Raw genomic sequence first — 21,270 nt, 5'->3', positions numbered from 1 at the left:
TTGTGATACTTTTCTTCCCGTGCAAAGAGGTATTAAAATGATACGAACTGTAAGCAAAATGTTTCCCTTCTACTCAGACCATGACTGAGGGGAATTATTCTGGCAATATTGCTTATATTTAATGAACTAAATGGTATCTATAATGTACCAAATTTGAGACTTTGCATGTGTCCTCTATGATAATTCAAGGATGGGAACATCTGCCCTCAGCTACTTGATTTACTGAAGTCCCACTCTCTTTTGGTTTAGTGCACTGGCTAATTAATTAATCATTAATTAATTAATTCTCTGAAGGGCTGACTCTAGCAAGAAAAACTGAATTTCTCTTCCCAGAGCATCAGAAGGAAGCAAAGTACAAAAGGACTTGAGGAGATGGAGTGGATTTGGTTAGTTTTTCTACTAGCAGCTGTAAAAAGGGGAAGGTGACTCTGTGGGCTTTATATTCTCCCCTTCCCTCTGCACAGATGGATGACTTTTCAGCATAGATTCATTTTTATGGCTGATGTCATGAAGTCAGGTCAGAATTTATTAATCTTCAGAATTTTTTGTGAGAAGATTTGAGAAAAGCAGAGGTTTACAAGACAGCAGAGCCCTTCAAAAGATTTGGGGTCTCAACTTGGGCCTATGGTCTCAACTCCAATTCATCACTGCCTTAATCCACTTCATTTGAAGTTCGAAACAGGCTCTATGCACATTTTCTGAATGCTTAAAATGAGCAAAGTCTCTGAGTGAGAGTACTGAATTTGTGTAAAGCTAGAATTATGTTCTGTCTTTGTCAAAGCAAGTCTTGTCTGAAGATACTGGGTGGCTTTGTGTGCCCGTGTGGGCTCTGCTGAAGTACCTTGAAAACCAAAGGCATTGCATTGCCTTTAACCATGTTGCTCCTGAAGAAGCTGTCAGTGGGGAGTGAAATAAAGCAGAGTTCTGCTCATTGTATAATTTTTCTTCCAGCCTTTCCACTACCATGAAGGTAACTGTCCCTGCACTGCAGGTAACAGTTTGTTGAAACCTGGCTCTGTGCTGTGGTGGACTAAATTATTATCACTGTGATGTTCTCTCCAATAGTGTTATTCTCAAAGCTGTGCAGGATACAGTGGTATAGATGGAGACTTCTTTTTGTAAAATACTGGGAGGAGACACTGGGTTTGCACTTAGTTATGCTGTCATCGTGAACACAGTAATGATGCTAACCAAGGAAAATTAGATTTCTGGTAATCTACATTTAATTGTAACACACTTTTGAGCATGAGGCTCTGTCATAGGAAGTTTGAGAGCACAGAAGACTTGAAGAGAGCTGACAGTCACTGTGATTAAGACACTGTCTTTCTATCTTGTCCTCTCAGTCAGGGCCCTCTGTAGTGAGAACTGATTTGAGAGGAGCTAAACCCTGTTTGCCTTTTCCCTCTAAGCTATGTGGTGATATTGTCTGAGGTCACAGCACTGTCCTCACCAGTGTCCCTTATCAAAAAGTCTGTGGAAGGCTTGTATCCAATGAGAATTCACTACTATTCAGGAGCTGCCAGTCTGTAAAATCTTCATTTCAAAGGAAAAGTTGGAAAATTTAGAAGCTACGTGGAAAGGAGCAATCTTAGTCAGAAAACAAAGCTTTTGAGCAAGTTTTTAATCTGAATTTAGCTTAATCTCTGAACCAATTATCATGTTTTCCAGCTGATGTTGCTGTGTACGGTGGGGACAAGAGCATACACAATTACTGTCTGGCAAATAAAGACGCTGATAAAATAATACTATAATAATTCTTCCTGTGCATTCAGCTGTGAGTTGTTTTCCAGAGAACTGTCTGGTCTCCCTGACTGTTGTGAGATTGCATTAGTCAACTTTAAACACTCCATTAGATGTCAATGAACTGAAAACATTGTGACCACATGGTTATTGACCCAGGTGCAAATAACCAGTGCCCAATTGAAGGATTCAGTTCTGGCAAATGGGTTAAAATAATGAAAATATGCTGGAAAAGGCTTGAGGGCTTCACTGACTAATTGAACAGAGACCTTGAAATTTGTTTATGATCCTATGATTTTTCACAGCCACGGGTGAGTAACAAATTTGTCCTGTTTATTATTTCAGAGTTGACTGGTGACACTTCCTGAACTGAAAGGTATTTGTATTTTTTTTTTCTTTGGGTCAATTTAAATTAAATCCTGCATTTCCTGTGCACAGTTAGTACTGGTTTTGGTTGTTTTTACGTTTTAATTTTTTTTTTAAAATTGGACTGTTTGAAGAACAAGACATTTAAGTTCTGTTTTGAAGCAATATATGCCTTTCTGCATAAATACTATCACTAATATGTGAGGAATCTAACTTTAGAGAAACATGAAGGATAGTGCTTTCAAAGCCAATTTGAATTGAGTTTTTTTTCCCCTCCACTCCCCTTTATGTTAAATAAAGATCTGATACGAATAAAGAGGTGATTTGAAATAGATTTCAAAGGGCTTTGGATCAGGTCCTAATGTTACTCCATTTACAGGATGTGTTCCTTTGTTAGCATTTTTCAAGTATTACTTATTTAAATCTGGATTTTGAGTTCCTCAAAGATTTTTGTTTCTCAAAAATCCAGCAACTGCACTGTAACTGGCTAGAGTAAGATGCTATTTCATTTGACCGTGGTTTGTACACACATAGTTAGATGGGATTTTCTCTGATTTCTGCTATCTTGATTTTAAATGCAGACATCAGCAACAGCATTTTTCAAGATGTTCTAAGTGATTCCTGTTAAATTCAGACCCTTGGGAAGGTTATTTTAATACTTTAATTCATCATGTTAATCTGCTATACTAATCTATTTAAGTAAGCTAATGCATGATGCCTGTGGAACAGGACAGTATTTGATATATTGAGCTTTAGAAAAAATAGGAAAAAATGTTTCCTTTCAGAAATGTGGGACAGGCATAGTTTTATTGGAAAAGTAACATTATTCCATAACATTTATCTCTAGCAAATCTCTGCAACTCGAATTCTTATTTGAGTCTATCAATCATTGAGGTTTTTCCACTTTTCCTGTTACTTGAAACTGTATTAGCATTCAGGTTTTAAAAAGAGTTACGATTGCAATTACCAATTACAAAATTGATAAACATTTTTAAAAATGAAATAAGGACAATTGAACTATGCTATCTAAATGCTCTAATATTCTTAAACTGAGAGGATGTGTGTGGTTTATACAGATGTATAATCATGAAAATGTTGATACTTAAAAACTGGAAGAAGGTGTAGTAACTATGCCTTGGGATACATTACATTTAATAAAGATGTGGATGAGATTACATTGGTTGTGAAAGGGCGTATTTTGGGGATGACTTCTGCAGTATTTTCTCCTGGGTGCATCTTGGATGCCTGGCAGATTTTTATTCACAAAAGCGCTTCTTTAACAAAAAGGTATTAACTTTGTCTTATTTGTTTTCATGTATGATATCTGCTCAGCACATCAATGTGACTATAGGAATAAAACTGTCCAGAGGAGCAGCTCTGGTAGCCAAGAGCTGTGGGAGTGCTGCTGGTGGTGATGATGCAGATGTCGGTGTGGCCCTGGGGCTCCCGCTGTTCTCCCTTCTTGAGCCCCAGTTGTTTCCTGTCATGGTCCTTCCTGCCTTTGCCAGCTGGGACAGCACAAGGCAGGGGCAGGTCCTGCCACTTTCTTGTAACTGAGGCAGGATCTGTCCTGTTATGTCTCAGCCTCTAAGCTACCCTTGCAGGTGCCACGCTCACAGGGGCAGTGGTTCATTCAGCAGAGCCATCCCTGGGGACAGGGCTGTTTGCCGGGAGCTGCCAAGCCCCGCAGAGCAGCCTCTGCTCAAGGCAGGACGTGCTGAAACCTCAGAGCTTGGTGCTCAGGGCTGGGTTGGGCACGCTCTGAGCTGTTTTTCTGCTCTGGAGTTTCGCTGAGTCCGTGACATCTGCCCTGTTATAACTTGTGCTGTAATCAGTGGTACTGTCCTGGGATCATGAGGGCAAAGGGGCAGTTTAACGTAATGTTGTTTCATGTTCACAGACAAATCTATGCTGATACTCTTCCTCTCCCCACCCCCACACCCCATCTCTTTTCAGGACAGTTGACTGAAGAAAATAATCAAAATGTCTGACCCAGTAGTTCTACGTAGCATCAAGAGATTGGGAGAGGATAATTATGCTTTTGACTCGGATGGCAAATGTAAGAAGTTTATTCTTCAGTCACCTCCTTATGATATAAAGCATGTAAAATAGGAGGTGGGTGGCCTAAGGAAGCAAGTATTCTACAGAATACAAAGCAAATGGTCTATTTGCTTTATATATATCTATAACACTATCTGGAATAAATAGTGTTATATGGTACCTGCTGTGATAAGTATGCTGTCCCCAAAACTTTTCTGTAAAAAATATAATAATCCTTACTCGTGGACAGTCTTTACAGGTAAACTAACAAGTTCAAGGTATCTACTTATGTATTTATACTCAGTACCTTATTGTATATGTAAAAGGCTTCTATTGATCAAAAAAAAGTAAAAAGCATTGTCTTCCATAGTTACTTACAGCAAACACTCATATTTGTAGTCATAATCTATTAGGGAGAATTCTTATGAGCTAATTCTAAGATCTTAGCTAATGCTAAAATCTGCATTCCCTCTTCTTACCAGAGCTTGTCCTTTTTCCATTTTCCCTTTGCAATATGCATTTTTCCATTTTATCTGTCCAAATGCAGAAAGAACTGAGAAATATGAAGAGAAACTGAATAATGTTCTTAGTGTAAACCACATCCTGCATATATGTATTAGTGGGAATAAGGTGTTTATAACTCAGGAATGATCAGGTTCCTTGGAGTTCTAGAGTTTATGTTTCACATGTCTACAGAAGGTTATGTACTTTAACAATAATCATTAACTAGACTGTGCATTTATTTTCCCTCACAGGTAACAGCTTCAAGAAATCAGAGTAAGTCATGTACACGATTGGAACAATCAATATTTCTAGGAATATTCAAAGAAGTTAATGTCATTGGATCAAATTGATGGAATATTTCTTTTTATAAAAAAAGCTGTTCTCTAGTGGTTGAACTGCCTTATTTGATACAACTGAAACAAGTAGACCAAAGCAGTCCTAGAAAATTTTAAAGCATTAATGCCAGCAATATGATCTTCCTTCTGAAAATGTTTTTGATATTCTAATTTATCTTTTTCAGGGTTTTTGATTTGAGAAATCACTTTTTCAGGAATTTTAATCAAACTTGAATAATTTCTCTTAAAACTTAACTGAGATTTTAAAAGGAATTATCTCAGATATTAAGATTTAAATGTGGGATTCTGGATGGTTAAAAACTGGGATGATATAGAGAATTTGACCTTCAGCTATATCAGAGATCTGATTGGAATTAAGAGCCTCCTCCTTCCTAGACCTTTGGACAACTCTATAGCAGGCTGGACAAAATGCTGTGATTTGAGGCAGCTCTTTCTGACACAATGTACCCAGTCTGGGAGCTACCTCTAGAAAAGGGAAATCAGAATAATAATTTTTCCCATTGTCAGGTTGCCCATCTAAGAGAGCACCAGCCCAGTATTAGAAGTCTACCACGTCTTTCCACCTTGAAACCTAAGTTCTGTTGTACTTTCACATGTAACACACATGTGATCTGTACATACCTGAAGGGGAGCTCCCTTTAGGCTTTCTGGGATCTGGTTTCTGAAAACAGTTTGTGACAAATAAGCTTGAATAATTTGCTTCATTAAAAACCAAATCAAAAAACCACACCACAAATAGAATATCCCTCCTCATTCATCACTGAATGTACCCAGCTGATGATACTTCCTTGCTGTCGGAACAGGAATTTTCTCTGTCTTAAAGGAAGGATTAACCAACAGTTTGAGCAGTAGGTTTTTCTTTAGCTGACCTCAAAGAACCCACAATCTGTCATGTAACAACAATCCACATTATAGGAACAGGGTTGAGGAGCTGCTTATGGAACAAAGTATAAGCCTTTAGAGAATTTTAACCTAACCTCCATTCTAGTCTCTGTCTAAAATTTCAAAGAACTGTCAAATCACTCGTTCCAAAGAATTCAGAAAGAAACAGCTTGTCTCTTAAAATCCTGGGCAAAATGTCTCAAATAAAATGTAATTTCAGAGAAGTAACCAAGAGAGTAAAAGTAATAATGTAAAATCTTATCCTGTTTGCCAGAAACTTCTATGCTTATGAAGAACCTTTTATAGAGAAGAAAAGTAAAAAGTAAGTTAAGTTCAATTCTTTATACTTTGCATATAAAACACAATAAGTACTAAAATATAAGTTTATAATTTTCTGTTTCCTGTTGTTGAAGGTCATCAAAGAAGAAAGAAAACAGTGTTCGTGTTGGCTTCTTCCAGCTGGTAATGAAAGCAATGTCTACAAATATTTGATGTGTATTGTGTTGCAGAATAAGTGGCAATAACCAGTAAGGTTGTTTTGGGGTATAGCTGTGACTAAGCTGAACTTTTAAGGATTAAATCTTTTGGCCTGAAATCCTACAATAAAATTCAGTGGGAATTCAATAGAACCCCTTGTCATCTTGTTAGTTTGGTGTCAAAATTGTCTATTAAACACATTATATTTAAACTACAAGTACACGTGTGGAAATGAGGTAAGACGCATAGCAGGGATCTAGGCGACCTTGGCTGATTCTTATTGTGCCAAAAATCTGATATTTGGCAGATAATTTAGCTCCCTCCACGTGTTTTAGAAGATTTGGTTGCAATGGAAACTTGTGGATACATAATACCATATGGTATGAGTTACACCTAGCCTTTGATGTAATTCCATTGGGTTCATCTAAATTTTAAAATAAATGTAGTCAAGAGGTGTCCAACCCAGCAGCATGCAGCTCAGAGGCCTTATTACTTCTGTTTTGCTCGTAGTCCAGGCAGTTAATCTGTAATGTGTCCAGACTAGTATGGGCCTCACTGTAGTAGCGGGCTAGTGCAGAAACATCCCTTGCAATGTACCTGGCTAAAGTATCTCAGCTCTTGGTTGGATGGAGAAAACACTTTGTCCCCACACAGAGCAAGCAGTGAGGTTTGAATACTGTAGCTTCTTTTGCACAGATATTTAATTCCTAAAGTGCAGTTGGTAAACACAGTATGTTTGCTTCAGATGTGCTGAGAGATCAGATATCACACATCTGTGCATTTTTTGTGTGCCTTTTTTTTAACCAGGGGAATTCCTAGGCTTCTTATGAGCAAGATTTGTAAAACAGTGGTAGAGTTACAGTTTTCTTCTGACTTTTCTTTTTGTTTTCTTATTTTTTCATAGAAGGACCTTTTTATTTATTTCTCTTTTTGTGTTAACTGTTTTTTCCTCTATGTTGTCTTTGCCCTAATGTCCCTTTCCATATATGCTGTAAATTCCCACCCATTCTTCTCTAAGATGCATTATAGCACCTAGAGAACCTTGACAGGTTCTTCAGTAGGTTACAATTCCTCTTGACACTCCTATTTAAACTATATAGCATTTGATACTGATATTCTATATGGACAGTTTAATATATATATTTGCACATGACTTCACCCTGAGAATCAGATTTCATACAATCATGACAAAGGCAACTTAAATCACTGTATCTTTGTTGAGCTACCTGTGTGAAACCTCTTTTTCTCTCAGATTAAGATCCAATCCACAACTGCCTGGTTCAGCCAATGCATTTTAGAATTTTAACTATGAGAACTTGCTCTGAGATGTTTAGTTGATTTTCTACCACAGCACCTCAGACTTGAGAAATTGGGTAACTCTGTTCAGAGGCTCTACATAATGCCCTAAGGCTTTTTCTTCCCTTCACTCTCTCTCTGTCCCCAATGGAAATCTGCAGAGCAGACTATATATATGAATTCTTAATGTCTTACCTAGTCTCTGGAATGATGATAATGTGGAATGATATTGAGCTATTAATGTTATATGATGATACATTCATTCACATGTCAAAAGGAAGCTCGTAATAATTTATGAGGGTGTAATCACAAATGTCATTAGATTAGATTGGACAGAGGGATTTGTCTTCTTTCTATATTGAAGGTAATTCTCAAATTTAAAGAGAATTTTTTTATCTGATCCTCCTAATTAATGATTTATCATTACACAACCAGTATGAAACGGTATTTTTTTCTTCCCCCTTTAGTTTCGATTTTCGTCACCTATGGAGATTTTAATGATGGTTGCTGGTAGTTTGTGTGCTATTGTTCATGGGGTAGCCCAGCCTGCTGTGTTGCTTGTGTTTGGTGCAATGGCAGACACATTTATTGAATATGACATTGAAATGCAAGAGCTTAAAAACCCAAACAAGACATGTGTAAATAACACCATAGCGTGGATTAATGGTACTATTCATCAGAATGAAAAGAATGCCACAATAAGCTGTGGGTAAGTAATGGATGGATTTCTTTCTTTCCCATTGTTATCATAGCTGGTCATAGCTTCATTGCTATCGAAGGCCTTATTCAGCCTCTCATATATTCTGTTCATAAGGTAGAAAAGAGGCATAGTTCTTGATACATAGTCCTGTTTCTGAGCTGGTGATATTATCTGGAGGGACAGAAGCAGCTTGGATCTTGGTCTTTCAGTTAAAGTTGTCAGCAAGAATATTCTTTGATTATGATTGTTCTGATAACAGATATATATGTTACATATCAGAGTTCTTTAATCTATTTTCTCTGATTACACTGTAGGTAGTAATGACTTCTGGTTATTCTGGTGAGGTCTTAGTTACCTGTAGGTGCCCGCTGACTTCTGAGCAAGTTAGCTAAACTTTTGTCACTGAGAGAAATGCGTATTTCTAGAATGCAATTCATCTTAGCTTATGGGGGATATCTGAAGCAGAACTGCCCCATAAGACCACCTGTTTCTTTCCATTAAATATAATAAATGGAGTCTAGATAATTCATTCAGGTACGGATATTCTGTTAAGGCCAAATTTGAACATGTAACCTTTCCTAAGAGTCATTTCTTGGTGCATCATTACAAGAGTTTTCTAATCTCTGAGTGACATTTCATTACATACTTAATTGGAATTAAAAGTCACTTGTCTAAAGGTCTCTGAAATTCAGAGCACATGAGAAGCTATTCACTTTCTTAGATGTAGGTGACTGGGGCCAAATTATTTTGCTCTAGGCTGTCCAAGCCAGCCTTCGTTGTTGGGCTGGCAGATAGAATACAGGATTTACTACTGACCTCTGTACCTCTGAAGCAGCAACTACACACCAGGCAGGACACATTCATAGAACCATAGAACAGTTTGTGTTAAAAGGGACTTTAAGAATCATCTAGTTTCAATCCCCTTGCTGTGGACACGGACACTTTCCACTAGATCAGGTTGCTCAAAGCCTCTTTCAAACTGGCCTTGAACAGATGGGTAAATTACATAAAATTTGCTGTTCTGCAGGATGTTTTTAAACAAGTTATCTAAAGGCATAACCTATAACAACCAATTTCAAAGTAGATTAAATACAAAAGCAGCAATTCAGTGCCTTCACTGATACTAGGAGTAATTTAGCACTCCTACTTGAGTAACAGAACAAATTACTTCAGATTAGCAAGTTTATGATACAAAGTAATATTTGATTTGAATTTAGCAGCCCTCACTTCACCCTATAAAATGCAGTTGAAATCTGAATGTTATTAGTTGCTATAATGGCACAAAGCAAGCACATTCAACATCTAATGAAAACTTTTTGGGCAGCTCTTCTCTGAAACACTCTCACCTGTGCTGTTTGGAGCAGACAGTCCAGGGGCATTTCCTGGAGACTTCAGAGGTGCTCCAGCATGGTGGAGCTTTTTTGGTACTTGCCAGCTCCTGACCCCTGTGCAACAGGCAGAACAAGGAAAGCAGCCACTAGCAATAGCCTCAGTATTGGGAGACAATGCCTCTGCTAGCAAAACAAGTTGACTTCCACCTGCTCTGAATCTAAGTCGAGGAAACATCAGATTAGAAATCTGTGAGAAACTTATAACAGTATTACTCACTTACTCACTTTTTTTTTTTTTTTTTTTTTTTTTTTTTTTTTTTTTTTTTTTTTTTTTTCCTTTTTCCTTTTTCAGGCTGCTGGACATTGAACGTGAAATGACCAAGTTTGCAGGATACTACGCAGGAATTGGTTGTGCCATACTTGTGTTAGGATATCTCCAAGTCAGTATTTTGATTTCTGTTTTGATTTCAAAGTTTAAATCACTAAATAATTAAGTTTATAATTATTATGTTGGTTTTGACTGCTTAGCTACTTATTTGAGCAGAACAGATGCTTTCAGTTCTCATTCTATTGCTGAAATATGTCAGCTCTGGAAATCTGAGAGCTCCTTGGATTTGTGCATGCATACCTGTGTAAAAGGATGAATTTTACCCACACCATAAGCAATACTTGCTCAAGAGTGGCTACTTTGGAATCCACATGCCCTCTAAAAATAACAGCTGAAGGGCAAGCAGATTCCCACTAGGCATCTCAACTGTGTTCAGCCCTGTTTCTGTTACAGAGATATTACAGAGCAATGCTAGTGTAAAACTAATGTTGGAGAAGAATTGTACCCTACGTAATCTGTAGTAATTGTTCAGTCCTTATGACTGAAGTGAGTCAAAACCTTGGATGACTCCTGCATAGTCTGCTGAAAGGCCTATGGCTTTTGAAGCTTTTTATAATCACAAAAATCACTTGTCAATTTCCTTCCTGAAAACTATCCAAGAATTTTGCTGAGGTAGGATGGCTGCCATCCCTGTATTACTTACAGTTGTAGATGAAAAAAAAATTGTCCATATGGCATTCATGTAACAGCATAAGTAATTTAACTTGCCTCTTCTCCCATGCTGTCAGAACTGAGACAAATTCTTGATCCAGAGGCTATATAAAATTGTTGGATTATTTAAAGATCAAAACAACTATCATGTCTATGTAGCCAGATTGTATTTTACCTGAATAGTAATTTATCAATAGCTTTTCCCATTCTAGCCATATTGCTTTTTTTGATTTGTTGGGAGTAGAAAGGCTTTTTACTGCAATTATCAGCTGTTTTGTGCTTTTTCCAGATCTGCCTTTGGGTTATGTCTGCAGCTCGTCAGATACAGAAGATCAGGAAAGCTTATTTCAGGCAAATAATGCGAATGGATATAGGCTGGTTTGACTGTACATCTGTAGGAGAACTGAACACCCGAATTTCTGAGTAAGTAATCTAAGAAACCCATATGCTACAGAAAACATTTTTGACAAACACCTTTTAGTAGAAATACAACTATGTTCATGGGAGCAGCAACCAGACCGATTAGCTCCCCCATCTCTGAACTAAGTACCAGAACTTTGAACCACAATTATTTCACTTTATTCCTTGTCTGACAGCAAATGTGTGGGTTGGATGTGTTTTGAGGTTTTTTTCCCAGTTTGTCCTCTCCTCTCTTCTCCTTTTGTGCCCAGTCCTGTCAGGGTGATCTATAATTTGGCTGCCAGTGCACACTCCCTGAATCAGCTGGGGTACAGTAGTAAGAGCCAGCTAGTGAATGAGTGTGCTGCCAGAACAGCATTTCCTGGGAAAGGACAGGGACGGTATCTTCTCTGCAGTATTCGTGCCTAAAACCTTCTACATGGCAGAGGCATCAAGTTTTCTCACTGTACTCCATGTCTTTGTATGGGGTGATGGTGAAAGGATAGGAATGAGGATGGGCCCACTCCAGTGAAAAGCAACTAACCCAAATGTGACCCAAGACCTGCGACACAAACAAAAGTTATGCTCACCACTCCTCTGTTGATTTTTGTTGCTGTTGTTACTGTTTTCCAGTGATGTTAACAAAATTAATGAGGCTATTGCTGATCAAGTAGCAATCTTCATCCAGCGCATAACCACCTTTGTGTGTGGATTCCTGCTGGGATTTGTCAGTGGCTGGAAATTGACTTTGGTTATTATTGCAGTCAGCCCTCTGCTTGGGGTTGGAGCAGCTCTCTATGGCTTGGTAAGTGAATTGTGAAAGGTTCATGCTGAGCAATAATGAACAGGAAAGATCAGGCCAGAAAGCTGTGAGGATTGCTGAAGTTGATGACACCCCTTTAAAGTCAAGAGAGTCAATTATGGTCCCAGTAGCACTGAGGGAGGGGCAAGGGATGGAGGGAGGGGTGCGGTAGAGGGGAGGTGGGCTTTGCTCTCACTTTGTTTTTTCTGATTCCCAGAATAATATATCCTGCTTCTAAAAGGGGGATGTAAGCATACCTTCTTGTGGGTCCTGTGGATGGGTATTAATGCTGAGATCAGAAGCTGGCCTTTACCTTCTCTATTACTACACACCTGCTTTAGATGGCTAGGAGATACAGGACTTGATTTTTCTAAGTAAATTAGTGACTTTTATGGGTGATAAGTTTCAGAGAGATAAAATGATTGAAAATAACTACTCAAACTTACCTCAAACTGTCCCTGCTCCCAGAAGCGGCTGTGCCTTCTCCCAGTTGTTCCTGTTCTGCTTCTCCATCCACTTCCTACAAACTTCCAGTCACTGTACAGAGGAAGGACAGTGAAAAGGGAAACTGCAGGATCCTGTGCCCTCTCACCTCCTCTCCCACACTCAGCAGGGCTGGGTAACTCCTGCTCATCCTCTTCATTCTTGTTGGGTTCAGCCCTCTGGCAATCTCATTTCTTTCACATCAGGAACAGCTTGCTATCATTTTGCTATCTAATGTCTAATGGAACTGTGACTAATTTCTTGTCTTCCAGCTCTCCTTTAGCACCTTGTGCTGGCTGCAAGTAGCTGACATGAATAATGACTCTTGTGAAGTGGGAGAGCAGAAGCTTGGCAGGGAATGAAATAAAACCCAAAATGTTTTTCCTTCATTTGTGATTTCTTTCTGACCTTATTCCCCTTTATGTTTGTAATTTTCTCCCTTTCCATTCTTATTTCTCTGTACCCATCTCTTTCCAGTCACATACCTGCTGTTAAGTTTTTCCTTTCCAGCCCAAGTCTTTGTTTTACACCATGAAGAAAATAGATCTGAGGTCAATCTGGCCTGGTTTTCTGTCTTCAAAAGGGACAAACAGATGCATGGGCTAGGATATTTGGAAGGAGAAAGCAAAGAATGGCACATTACACTTCCTAATATCTCATTTCCAAGTCAATGTGGTATCTCTGTGTAGAATTGTAAATGACTATATTTTCTTTCATTAATTTGAGCACTTCTTTGAGTCTAAATAAGCTTTTGGCATCCAGTGAGCTCTTGATTGCTTTGTAGGGGCCTGTTTGCTGTCAGCCCATGAAACAAAGCCCAGTGGTGGGCAGCATCTGTTTTCGTCCTCCCCCACCACTACCTCTTCTTCCTGAAGCTGGGATGTGCTATGGTGGTTAGAGCTGCTCCTGGCATTTAATCTCCCCCTTCCTCTCACTGTGCAGAAACCCTCAGTCTGCAATCTGCTTCAGCCCAGTTAGAGCAGACAGAGGGAGGGAAGAAGGCAAGGAAAGCAGGAGTTGTCAGCTGCTCTTTCTAGCCCCTTTGAGCAGAGAGCTGTTGCAAATTGTATGCTACAAAGGTGTGGAGTGCAGGAGGTGACCCAGTGCAGAGCAGCCAGCACAGAGTGATAGCCAGCATTGCTTATCACTGTCCTTTCCTGTACCTGCACTTCAGGTCTAACCAGCACTGCTTATGCTTTTGTAGGCTGTGGCAAAACTAACGGGCCGAGAATTAAAGGCTTATGCAAAAGCTGGAGCTGTGGCTGACGAAGTGCTCTCATCCATCAGAACAGTGGCTGCTTTTGGTGGGGAAAAGAAAGAAGTTGAAAGGTCTGTCTGAACAAACTCTAAGTCCTCTGATTTCTTTTTCCTGAAGCAATGTAATGCTGTAATGTACATCAGATACGCAGCAATTAATCTCTATATTCTACAACTATGACTGTCTATTAACTTTGAAACTTATATGCATGTATGTTTCAGAAATTTAGGTTTCAACTATTTGGAACTAGTTTTATAATTTAGTCTATCAGTGAAATAAAGCATCAGCAATACTATATTCAATTCATGCTTACTTATAGGAACATTCTGTTAAATTTTTCCCTAAATGCTGTCTGATATATCACTCAGCTCATCTGAGAACTTTGAGTAGTTTCAAGCTAAGCAGGAGAATTAGCTTCATCAGCACTTTTTTTTTCTGAAAATTTCTCTTAAATTCTATAAAAACATAACCTGGCTGTAGGATGTGCTCTGGAGTGTTGGCCAAATTCTCAAATCCTGCATTAATCTGCTAAAACTCCAAACCCCATGATGAGGTATCTGCAGTGAGTGTGGCCTTTTTTGTGCCTATTACACTAGAACATACAAGGATTTCATGATCTGGGAGCGCTGCTGCTTTCAGCAGTGATCTCTCACTTCAGAGTGAATTCTGTATCCAACCTATGTGTGGACATTCTGCTGAGTCATCACAGATGCCTCATTTGGTCTTGGCTCATTTTGAAATTTTTGTCAAATTGATTTAATTCCCTGTTATTTTTCTCTCTTTCTACAGATATGATAAGAACTTGGTGTTTGCTCAGCACTGGGGAATTAGAAAAGGAATAATAATGGGATTATTCACTGGTTATATGTGGTTTATAATTTTTCTAAGTTATGCATTAGCCTTTTGGTATGGCTCTAAACTTGTCCTTGAAGAAGATGAATATTCACCTGGCACTCTTCTACAGGTACTCATTTTAGCTTGATGAAACTTTTCTGGACTGTTCTTGAAAATAATAATTCTAGAACACATATCTGTTCTGGTATCTGGTGGCTCAGTGGTAACAAACATTATGTATATCTTTTAAAGATCATTACTCACTATACGTATGACACAAGATTTAAAAACATTAGTTTATTTTCAATATTTTGGATATTACTTATGTTGATCAGAATAATGCTTTCATTTGGCAGCCCACTTACACAATTATTAGAGGCCTGAAACTAGCTTTTCCATTTGTGGGTCAGCATGGGGCTTCTGGGACATTGCCTTCTCTGCAGAATTTTATGATGAAAAATGCTGTGGTAAAGACACACCTAACCAAAGTCTTGTCATCTCCAATCTCTCATGAAAACTTTGTGCTCCTTTGGGAAACCATTTCCTGTTTTGTTTTTACAAAGGCCATGCAACATGTATGCAGATAAAAACACACCTACCTGTGGCTCTTGCAGAATGTACAAAAATTACACTAACCTTCATGGCACTCATGCATTCACTTCTGCACAGGAGGTGCTTTGGGCACTGCTGGCCTCAATGCAACAAAGCCAAACATCTACAGGTATTTTGGTTAGTTGCTTAAGCCAGGACTGCCCAAATGGCAGACTCCAGTCCAGGCTCAGAACTTTTCCTGAACCTTAGTAAGTTCTAGGTATTCTAATGAGCCATCTACTTTGGCTCCTTCTCTGCCTGTTGCACACCATCTGAGTTCCCAATCACCAGCAGCATGCAGTGCAAAACTTCCTGCTAAATGGAACTTGGCAAATTACCCTAAGAACATTGTAAACCTGAGTCATTCTGTTCAAGGAAGAAATTGCTTGCACCTGCTCTCAATATCCATAGTTGATGTAAGATAGTGCTGTGAAAAACAAAGTGAGCAATTTTCTTGCCTTGCTCGTGGTAACTATAGTCCAGTGCTTCCAAATGACAAATGGCAAACAGTGGGGAGCTACCCTGTAGCTGAAAAACTGTAGCTGTCAATGGAGAAAGTTTCTCTTATGCTCCCCTTTCTCACAGCTTCCAGTCATAGTTCTTCTACTTTGTATTTTCTACCACACACTCCTAGTTTGGCAGGGGGCAGGAGAGGGGATTTCTAGATATAAAACATTGAAATATGCTTTTCCTCATGCTCTCTCAAAAAGTCATGCACCAGCCATACTGCATTGAGATGTACTAAGTATTGCCTTCCCTTTCTCTGCCAGGTGTACAGAATATTCTCCTTCACATTCATGATGGACTCTGACAGGCATAGAACCCCCTTGCTTTGTGACTCATTCTCACAAGAAAATTAGTTAGTAGTAAAGCTGAGTGTAAATGGCATGATCTCCAGATCCCAGCGTAGACATTTGCAGTGCACAGTATGTGTTCAGTAGATTTCTCCACTTCAGCTATAGGGATATTCCCAGTAAACATCATTATACTGCAAAGGAGAACTGAATCCTATGTACTGTTATTTCTTTCTCAACAGCAGTGTTTCCTTATACATGTTGCCTCATTTATCCTGAGTTCTGTTTGTGTTGTATCCAAATGTTTGTTGTATCCGAAAACTTAGCTGGGTCCTAGATAGCTTTTTAGCAGAATTTTCAGGTCAAGCTAGAGCAAATGGTTGCTTAGCAGGCACAACATTCCATGTCTCCTCATGTGCAGGGTGAATATTCAAACTAGCACCCACAACAAAGTAACAAGATGGTCCAAAAGCCTATACCAAAGACATCCAACCCTTATAACCTGTTCTGCCAAAACACCTCTGAAACTGAAAAACTAAGGAAAAGTAAAACAGAGTAAATTGTAGGAAAAAACCTGTCAAAAGTGTTGAAAAGCACACCTCAGTATGGCAGCACTGAGAAGAATAAGCTATACTTAAAATACAATGCAGTTTGCCCCTTGTTGTAGAAATAGCCTATGAAATCATTTGTATCTATGTGGTAAACAAGTGCTAAATAAACCTTGACCTTCTTTATGTTCACCATCTTCTAGTTCTTTGAAGCCCCTGCCAGCATTTTCAGTCTTAGTTCCTGCCTGCTTTTAAGAACCTTCATGAAAACTTTCCCTAGAAATGAAGCATCGGCAGCTCTTAGGAAATTTTGCACAAACACTTTAGGTATTTTAGTTAATATGATACAGCTTCACTTGCTTCTGATTGCAAGGCTGCACACCAAGGCTGAATTTTTGGACTCAAGGGTCCTCTGATATTCAATACTGCACCCAGCTGCCTTTATTGTCTGTAAGTCTCCCCAGGAAGAGCAGATGCTGCTGCTCATTTTCTCTCCTGTTGTCCTAGGCTTAGGCAAAAAGGCATCCTGGGGCTTTCAGAAGAGGGTTATTAGTGAGTAACTCTTCATTTTGGTTCTTAGAAAAGGACCTGAAACTATGAGTCCATTGGGTATGTGCTACCTGTAGAAACTGTCCATCCACACTGATAGAACAATTTCACCTCAAAAAGTGGCTTATCCACTGTTGGTAGCTACCCTTACTGTTCATTTCTCTGTGAGACAAAGAAAGAATTTTCTCTAGAGCTGGTACCTCCTTCAAAAGTAAGTTTTGTGAGTATTGGATGAGACAGGAACTGCAATATACAAAGGCTGTATGTACAGTGTTTTAAGCTTCTTTCTATTTTTGCTTACTGGTAAAAGGCATCCCTGAAATAATCTACTTCCCACCAATGTTCTGTTCCAGACCTTGTTTCAAGGGAAAGGCACCCAGTCAAACTAAGATGGCTTAAAAATGGCCAGTGGCATCTCACTAAATACCTAGGTGCATCCTTTTTTAGGTCAAGACAAATATAAGTTGATTTACTTCAGCCTCAAGCAGAGCTGTGAAAGACAACCAAAACACCTTCTGAAATGTATTTGTTTGCTTTCTTGTAGGCTAATAATGCTCATATGGTAAATCACTGCAGTTCAGCAGATGCACGAGAAGTCATTAAGCTACAGTAGTTTGGTTTGCCTGTCTAAGCTGTAAGCTATAAGAAAAATGTGATGTCATATTTTGTTAACTTCTTTTTCCACTTCTTCAGGTTTTCTTTGGTGTTTTAATAGGAGCATTAAATCTTGGCCAGGCATCACCCTGTCTGGAAGCCTTTGCCACTGGTCGTGGGGCTGCAACAAACATTTTTGAGACAATAGATAAAGTAAGTAATGCATTTCTAAGCTGTGTTACTTTGTCATGCAAAAATAATTAAATATGGCCCAAGTGATACTAGTTTTAGCTACTGTGTAAATGAGGAAAAATGAGGCTGAATAAAGAAAAACTGACTGTGCAATAGAAAAGTCTCTGATACACATGAGCTCAAAGAACACACTGAACAGATTTCTTAAGTGGCCTCATTCAGGGCTCTGAAGCTTTACCTCAGCTACTGCTGTTCCTCGTTCCCATTCCTCCTTACAGGCAAGTGCTTACCAGTGCTGGCCCATGGAAGATGTACTGGCAGGCAGTAATAGTCACCCTGCAACCATCCCATAGCTCCCAGCCTCCAGATGGTATCAAAAAGTGTGCGTCCATTGGCATTAGTGGTGAAGGTGGCCTCTGTCACCTGTCCCAGAGCTACCCTGAGCAAAAATGGGACCAAATGAGCACAACTACTGGTCATGCAGCTGTCATAAAGGTTAATCGCAATATTATCTAAACAGATACTTGAAATAAGGTTTTATTAGAGACCCTGAGATGCCACTGAAATTTACTGATTCCTTTCTTGAGGATTCCTTTCTAGAGCTTTATAAATTTAGTGGTTGGAAAAGTACTGTTGATTTCTCAAAGTATGTGTTATGTCTGTTCACTGATGAGCTTTATTGTGCTGAAAGCTGTGTAAACACATAAAAATGCTGCTTGTCTTCTACAGAGCATATGAGGCTATGGTAAGAGTAACAGAGTTTCTAGTAACCCTTCAAAGTTCTGTAATAATGATAAAACATATACACTTCATAAGCTAAAGCTCTAAAATGAACTGAAAACAAAGATGAGTTAGGGGCATGTTTTTCTGAGGAAAAATTTAGAATTGTAAAGAGTTGCAACTGTAAGGATTAATCACAATATTCAAGATAAGGCTGAGTCACATAACCTTAGGGTAGAAAAAAGCAAACCAACATCAGATTTGAACTGTCTAGAGAAAGGGTGACAAAATTAGTTTGCCCTTGTCCATCTACTTTGCCATATTTGTAGATTTGTGATTAGACAGTACAAGCACAGTTCTGCCCTGGCACTAAACCTGGTCATGTTGAGGTTTCCATTTGCAGGATCAGTGAAACTTCTTCATAGATTAGTATCTGAAATTAAGTAAGTTATATTCCTAAAGAGGAACCAATCCTGGAGCTGTTCTTAACTTCTTAGAACATACACATTTCTCCTTTTAACTTTCCTTTCAATCTGTTAGGCTATATGAAAAAAAATGCACATTTCAGTTATCAAATATTCATTACTGTAGTTTTAATTTACTATCTGTATTCCATGCTTCAGAAATCTATCCTTAGAAAATTTTATTTCTTTGTGATTCCTCAAATTTCTCTTAGTTGTCTGCTCATGTCTAGCAGTCCACAATACCCAAGATCTGGCCATAAATATGCGAGACCCAAGGTACTTCTTAGGAAAACTTCAGTATTTCAGCTCTCAGGACTGGGTGCAAAAGGATGGATGTTTTAATTGCCAAGTAGCAAAGCCTGGAGATTTTCAGCAACAAATTGGTTGTTCAGTGTTGTGAGAGAATATTTTTGAGTGAGGTAGTGCCATTTTATCCCTGAAGAGCTGGCTAAATCAGCTTAGTCAAAATGCCTCAGTCAGTCGGCTATTCAGTTCCAGCAAAAACTGCCTGAGTGGTTGGCTGTGGTGTTTGCAGTAAGCCTTCAATGAGAAGAGGGTGCATCCTTCTTGTCTGTGGTACCCACCACTGACAACTCCCCCATCACTCTGGCCTTCAATTCCATGTTCTTTGCCTGCTACCCCTGGGGCACAGCCTGCAGCTGGCTCCATGCAGCCAAGTGCTTTGATTGGTATTGGGAGTGTTTATCTCCTGCAGCACTGTTGACTGTTTAACAGCAAATAAATAACCCAATAAATTTCATCCTAGAAACCCACCATTGACTGCATGTCAGAAGATGGCTACAAGCTGGATAAACTACGAGGTGAAATTGAATTTCATAACGTAACATTCAATTATCCATCCAGACCAGATGTAAAGGTAATTATTCATCACCTATCCTGTGAACACAGTTATTGTAAACAAGCAAAATATCCTGGTTCTGCCAGCAATCTCTAGATTTTCAGTAGAGATTGTTTTCCAGAAGCCCAGATTCTTTGTTTAAAAGTAGATTGAGTAAGTCTTCCATTAAAGTGCTCTGCTTACTGTTTGGCTTATTTTACCATTCTGACTTATCCTTTGCCCCATCCACATATTCCTTGCTGCTGAACATAAACTCCTGGTAATTTCAGGCAAATTCACCTGCAGACAGCTTCTCTTACAATCAATGATGCCCTTGTATCAATGTGTACAAGCCAGAACACAGAGTAATAAACTGAATGGTGCAAGGAGATTTTATAAAACTCTTCCGCTACCCTGGGGATGCATCATGTGACCCATTAAAATGCTAGGAAAGGGACAGGAGTGTAGGCTGTATATCCCACTATTTCCTGTTTGAATTGACAAATTCTTATTGGACAAGCATATCAGTGCTATTACTTCTAAAGATGGAAGCACATGTTGTATCAGATTTTTCTACAGAATTTCCGTTATATTCTTAATATTTATGCTTTAACATACATTCACAATACATGCACAGTGTTCTTTAAAGGGAATATAATTTACTAAATTCTCTAGTGTCATTAATTTGACTGGTTCTTAATGATCAACAACAGGAACAATGAAAGATCAAAACCTGCCTGCCTGTTGTAGAAATGAGTGGTCTGCATCTACAAAGTCTTCAAACAGTGTAAAAATATGTGGTTTCCTTTATTCTCTTTCTTCATAATACTTTTCTGAGTTTTGTGAAATTGCTTTGAATCTTTACTTTAAGGTACAGAATATACTCACTTGGTTGTATGACTGTGAGATAATTAAAATAGATAGATTCTGGTTTTGTGGTTTTTTTTTTTCCTATCCAGATTTTGGATAACCTTAATATGGTTATTAAAGCAGGAGAGACAACAGCTTTTGTTGGAGCTAGTGGAGCTGGCAAAAGTACAACAATACAGCTCATCCAGCGTTTCTATGACCCCACTGATGGCATGGTGAGTGTCCCAGCCTAGAATGTGTTTCTCTGGCTCCAGAAACTGAATGTTTACTTCTCCAAGGTGGGAAGGAAGACTACTAACTTCCTTTTCATTCCTTTCTTTTTTTAAAAAAAAATATTTTTTAAATGAGTGAAATATCTTCCTGCATATTTCTTTTATAAGACTGTGCTTAATAGTCTTATAAAAACAACTTTGTGAAAGAGCAAACTGTTAGGAGAAAATAAAAATTCAGTGCTAAATCTGTGTAAAAACTATACCTATAGAAATGATAATTCAGGAGTGACAAATGTTTTCTGGAAAACACAGTATTGAACATTTAAACATTAACCCATAATATCACTAGAGTATATGCAATTACCACTTAGTAATGGCTCGGTTAAGAATA

At 38.7% G+C, this 21,270-nt stretch overlaps 1 protein-coding gene across 1 annotated transcript in view; it reads left to right on the top strand.

Annotated features, from left to right (window-relative positions):
* Positions 1 to 4,089: 4,089 nt before the first annotated feature.
* Positions 4,090 to 21,270, top strand: part of ABCB11 (ATP binding cassette subfamily B member 11) — a 38,301-nt gene continuing 21,120 nt past the window's right edge. The window contains exons 1-13 of the mRNA XM_040069680.1: positions 4,090 to 4,165; positions 4,902 to 4,923; positions 6,163 to 6,210; positions 6,302 to 6,350; positions 8,129 to 8,370; positions 10,045 to 10,132; positions 11,021 to 11,154; positions 11,764 to 11,935; positions 13,620 to 13,744; positions 14,463 to 14,637; positions 17,683 to 17,796; positions 19,726 to 19,836; positions 20,757 to 20,882. Of these exons, the coding sequence (XP_039925614.1) occupies positions 4,090 to 4,165; positions 4,902 to 4,923; positions 6,163 to 6,210; positions 6,302 to 6,350; positions 8,129 to 8,370; positions 10,045 to 10,132; positions 11,021 to 11,154; positions 11,764 to 11,935; positions 13,620 to 13,744; positions 14,463 to 14,637; positions 17,683 to 17,796; positions 19,726 to 19,836; positions 20,757 to 20,882 (1,482 nt within the window). The remainder of the gene's footprint in view (positions 4,166 to 4,901; positions 4,924 to 6,162; positions 6,211 to 6,301; positions 6,351 to 8,128; positions 8,371 to 10,044; positions 10,133 to 11,020; positions 11,155 to 11,763; positions 11,936 to 13,619; positions 13,745 to 14,462; positions 14,638 to 17,682; positions 17,797 to 19,725; positions 19,837 to 20,756; positions 20,883 to 21,270) is intronic.

Source organism: Hirundo rustica, chromosome 7 (assembly GCF_015227805.2).
Source record: "Hirundo rustica isolate bHirRus1 chromosome 7, bHirRus1.pri.v3, whole genome shotgun sequence".
NCBI lineage: Eukaryota > Metazoa > Chordata > Aves > Passeriformes > Hirundinidae > Hirundo > Hirundo rustica.
This window is presented reverse-complemented; position numbering and strand designations above follow the sequence as displayed.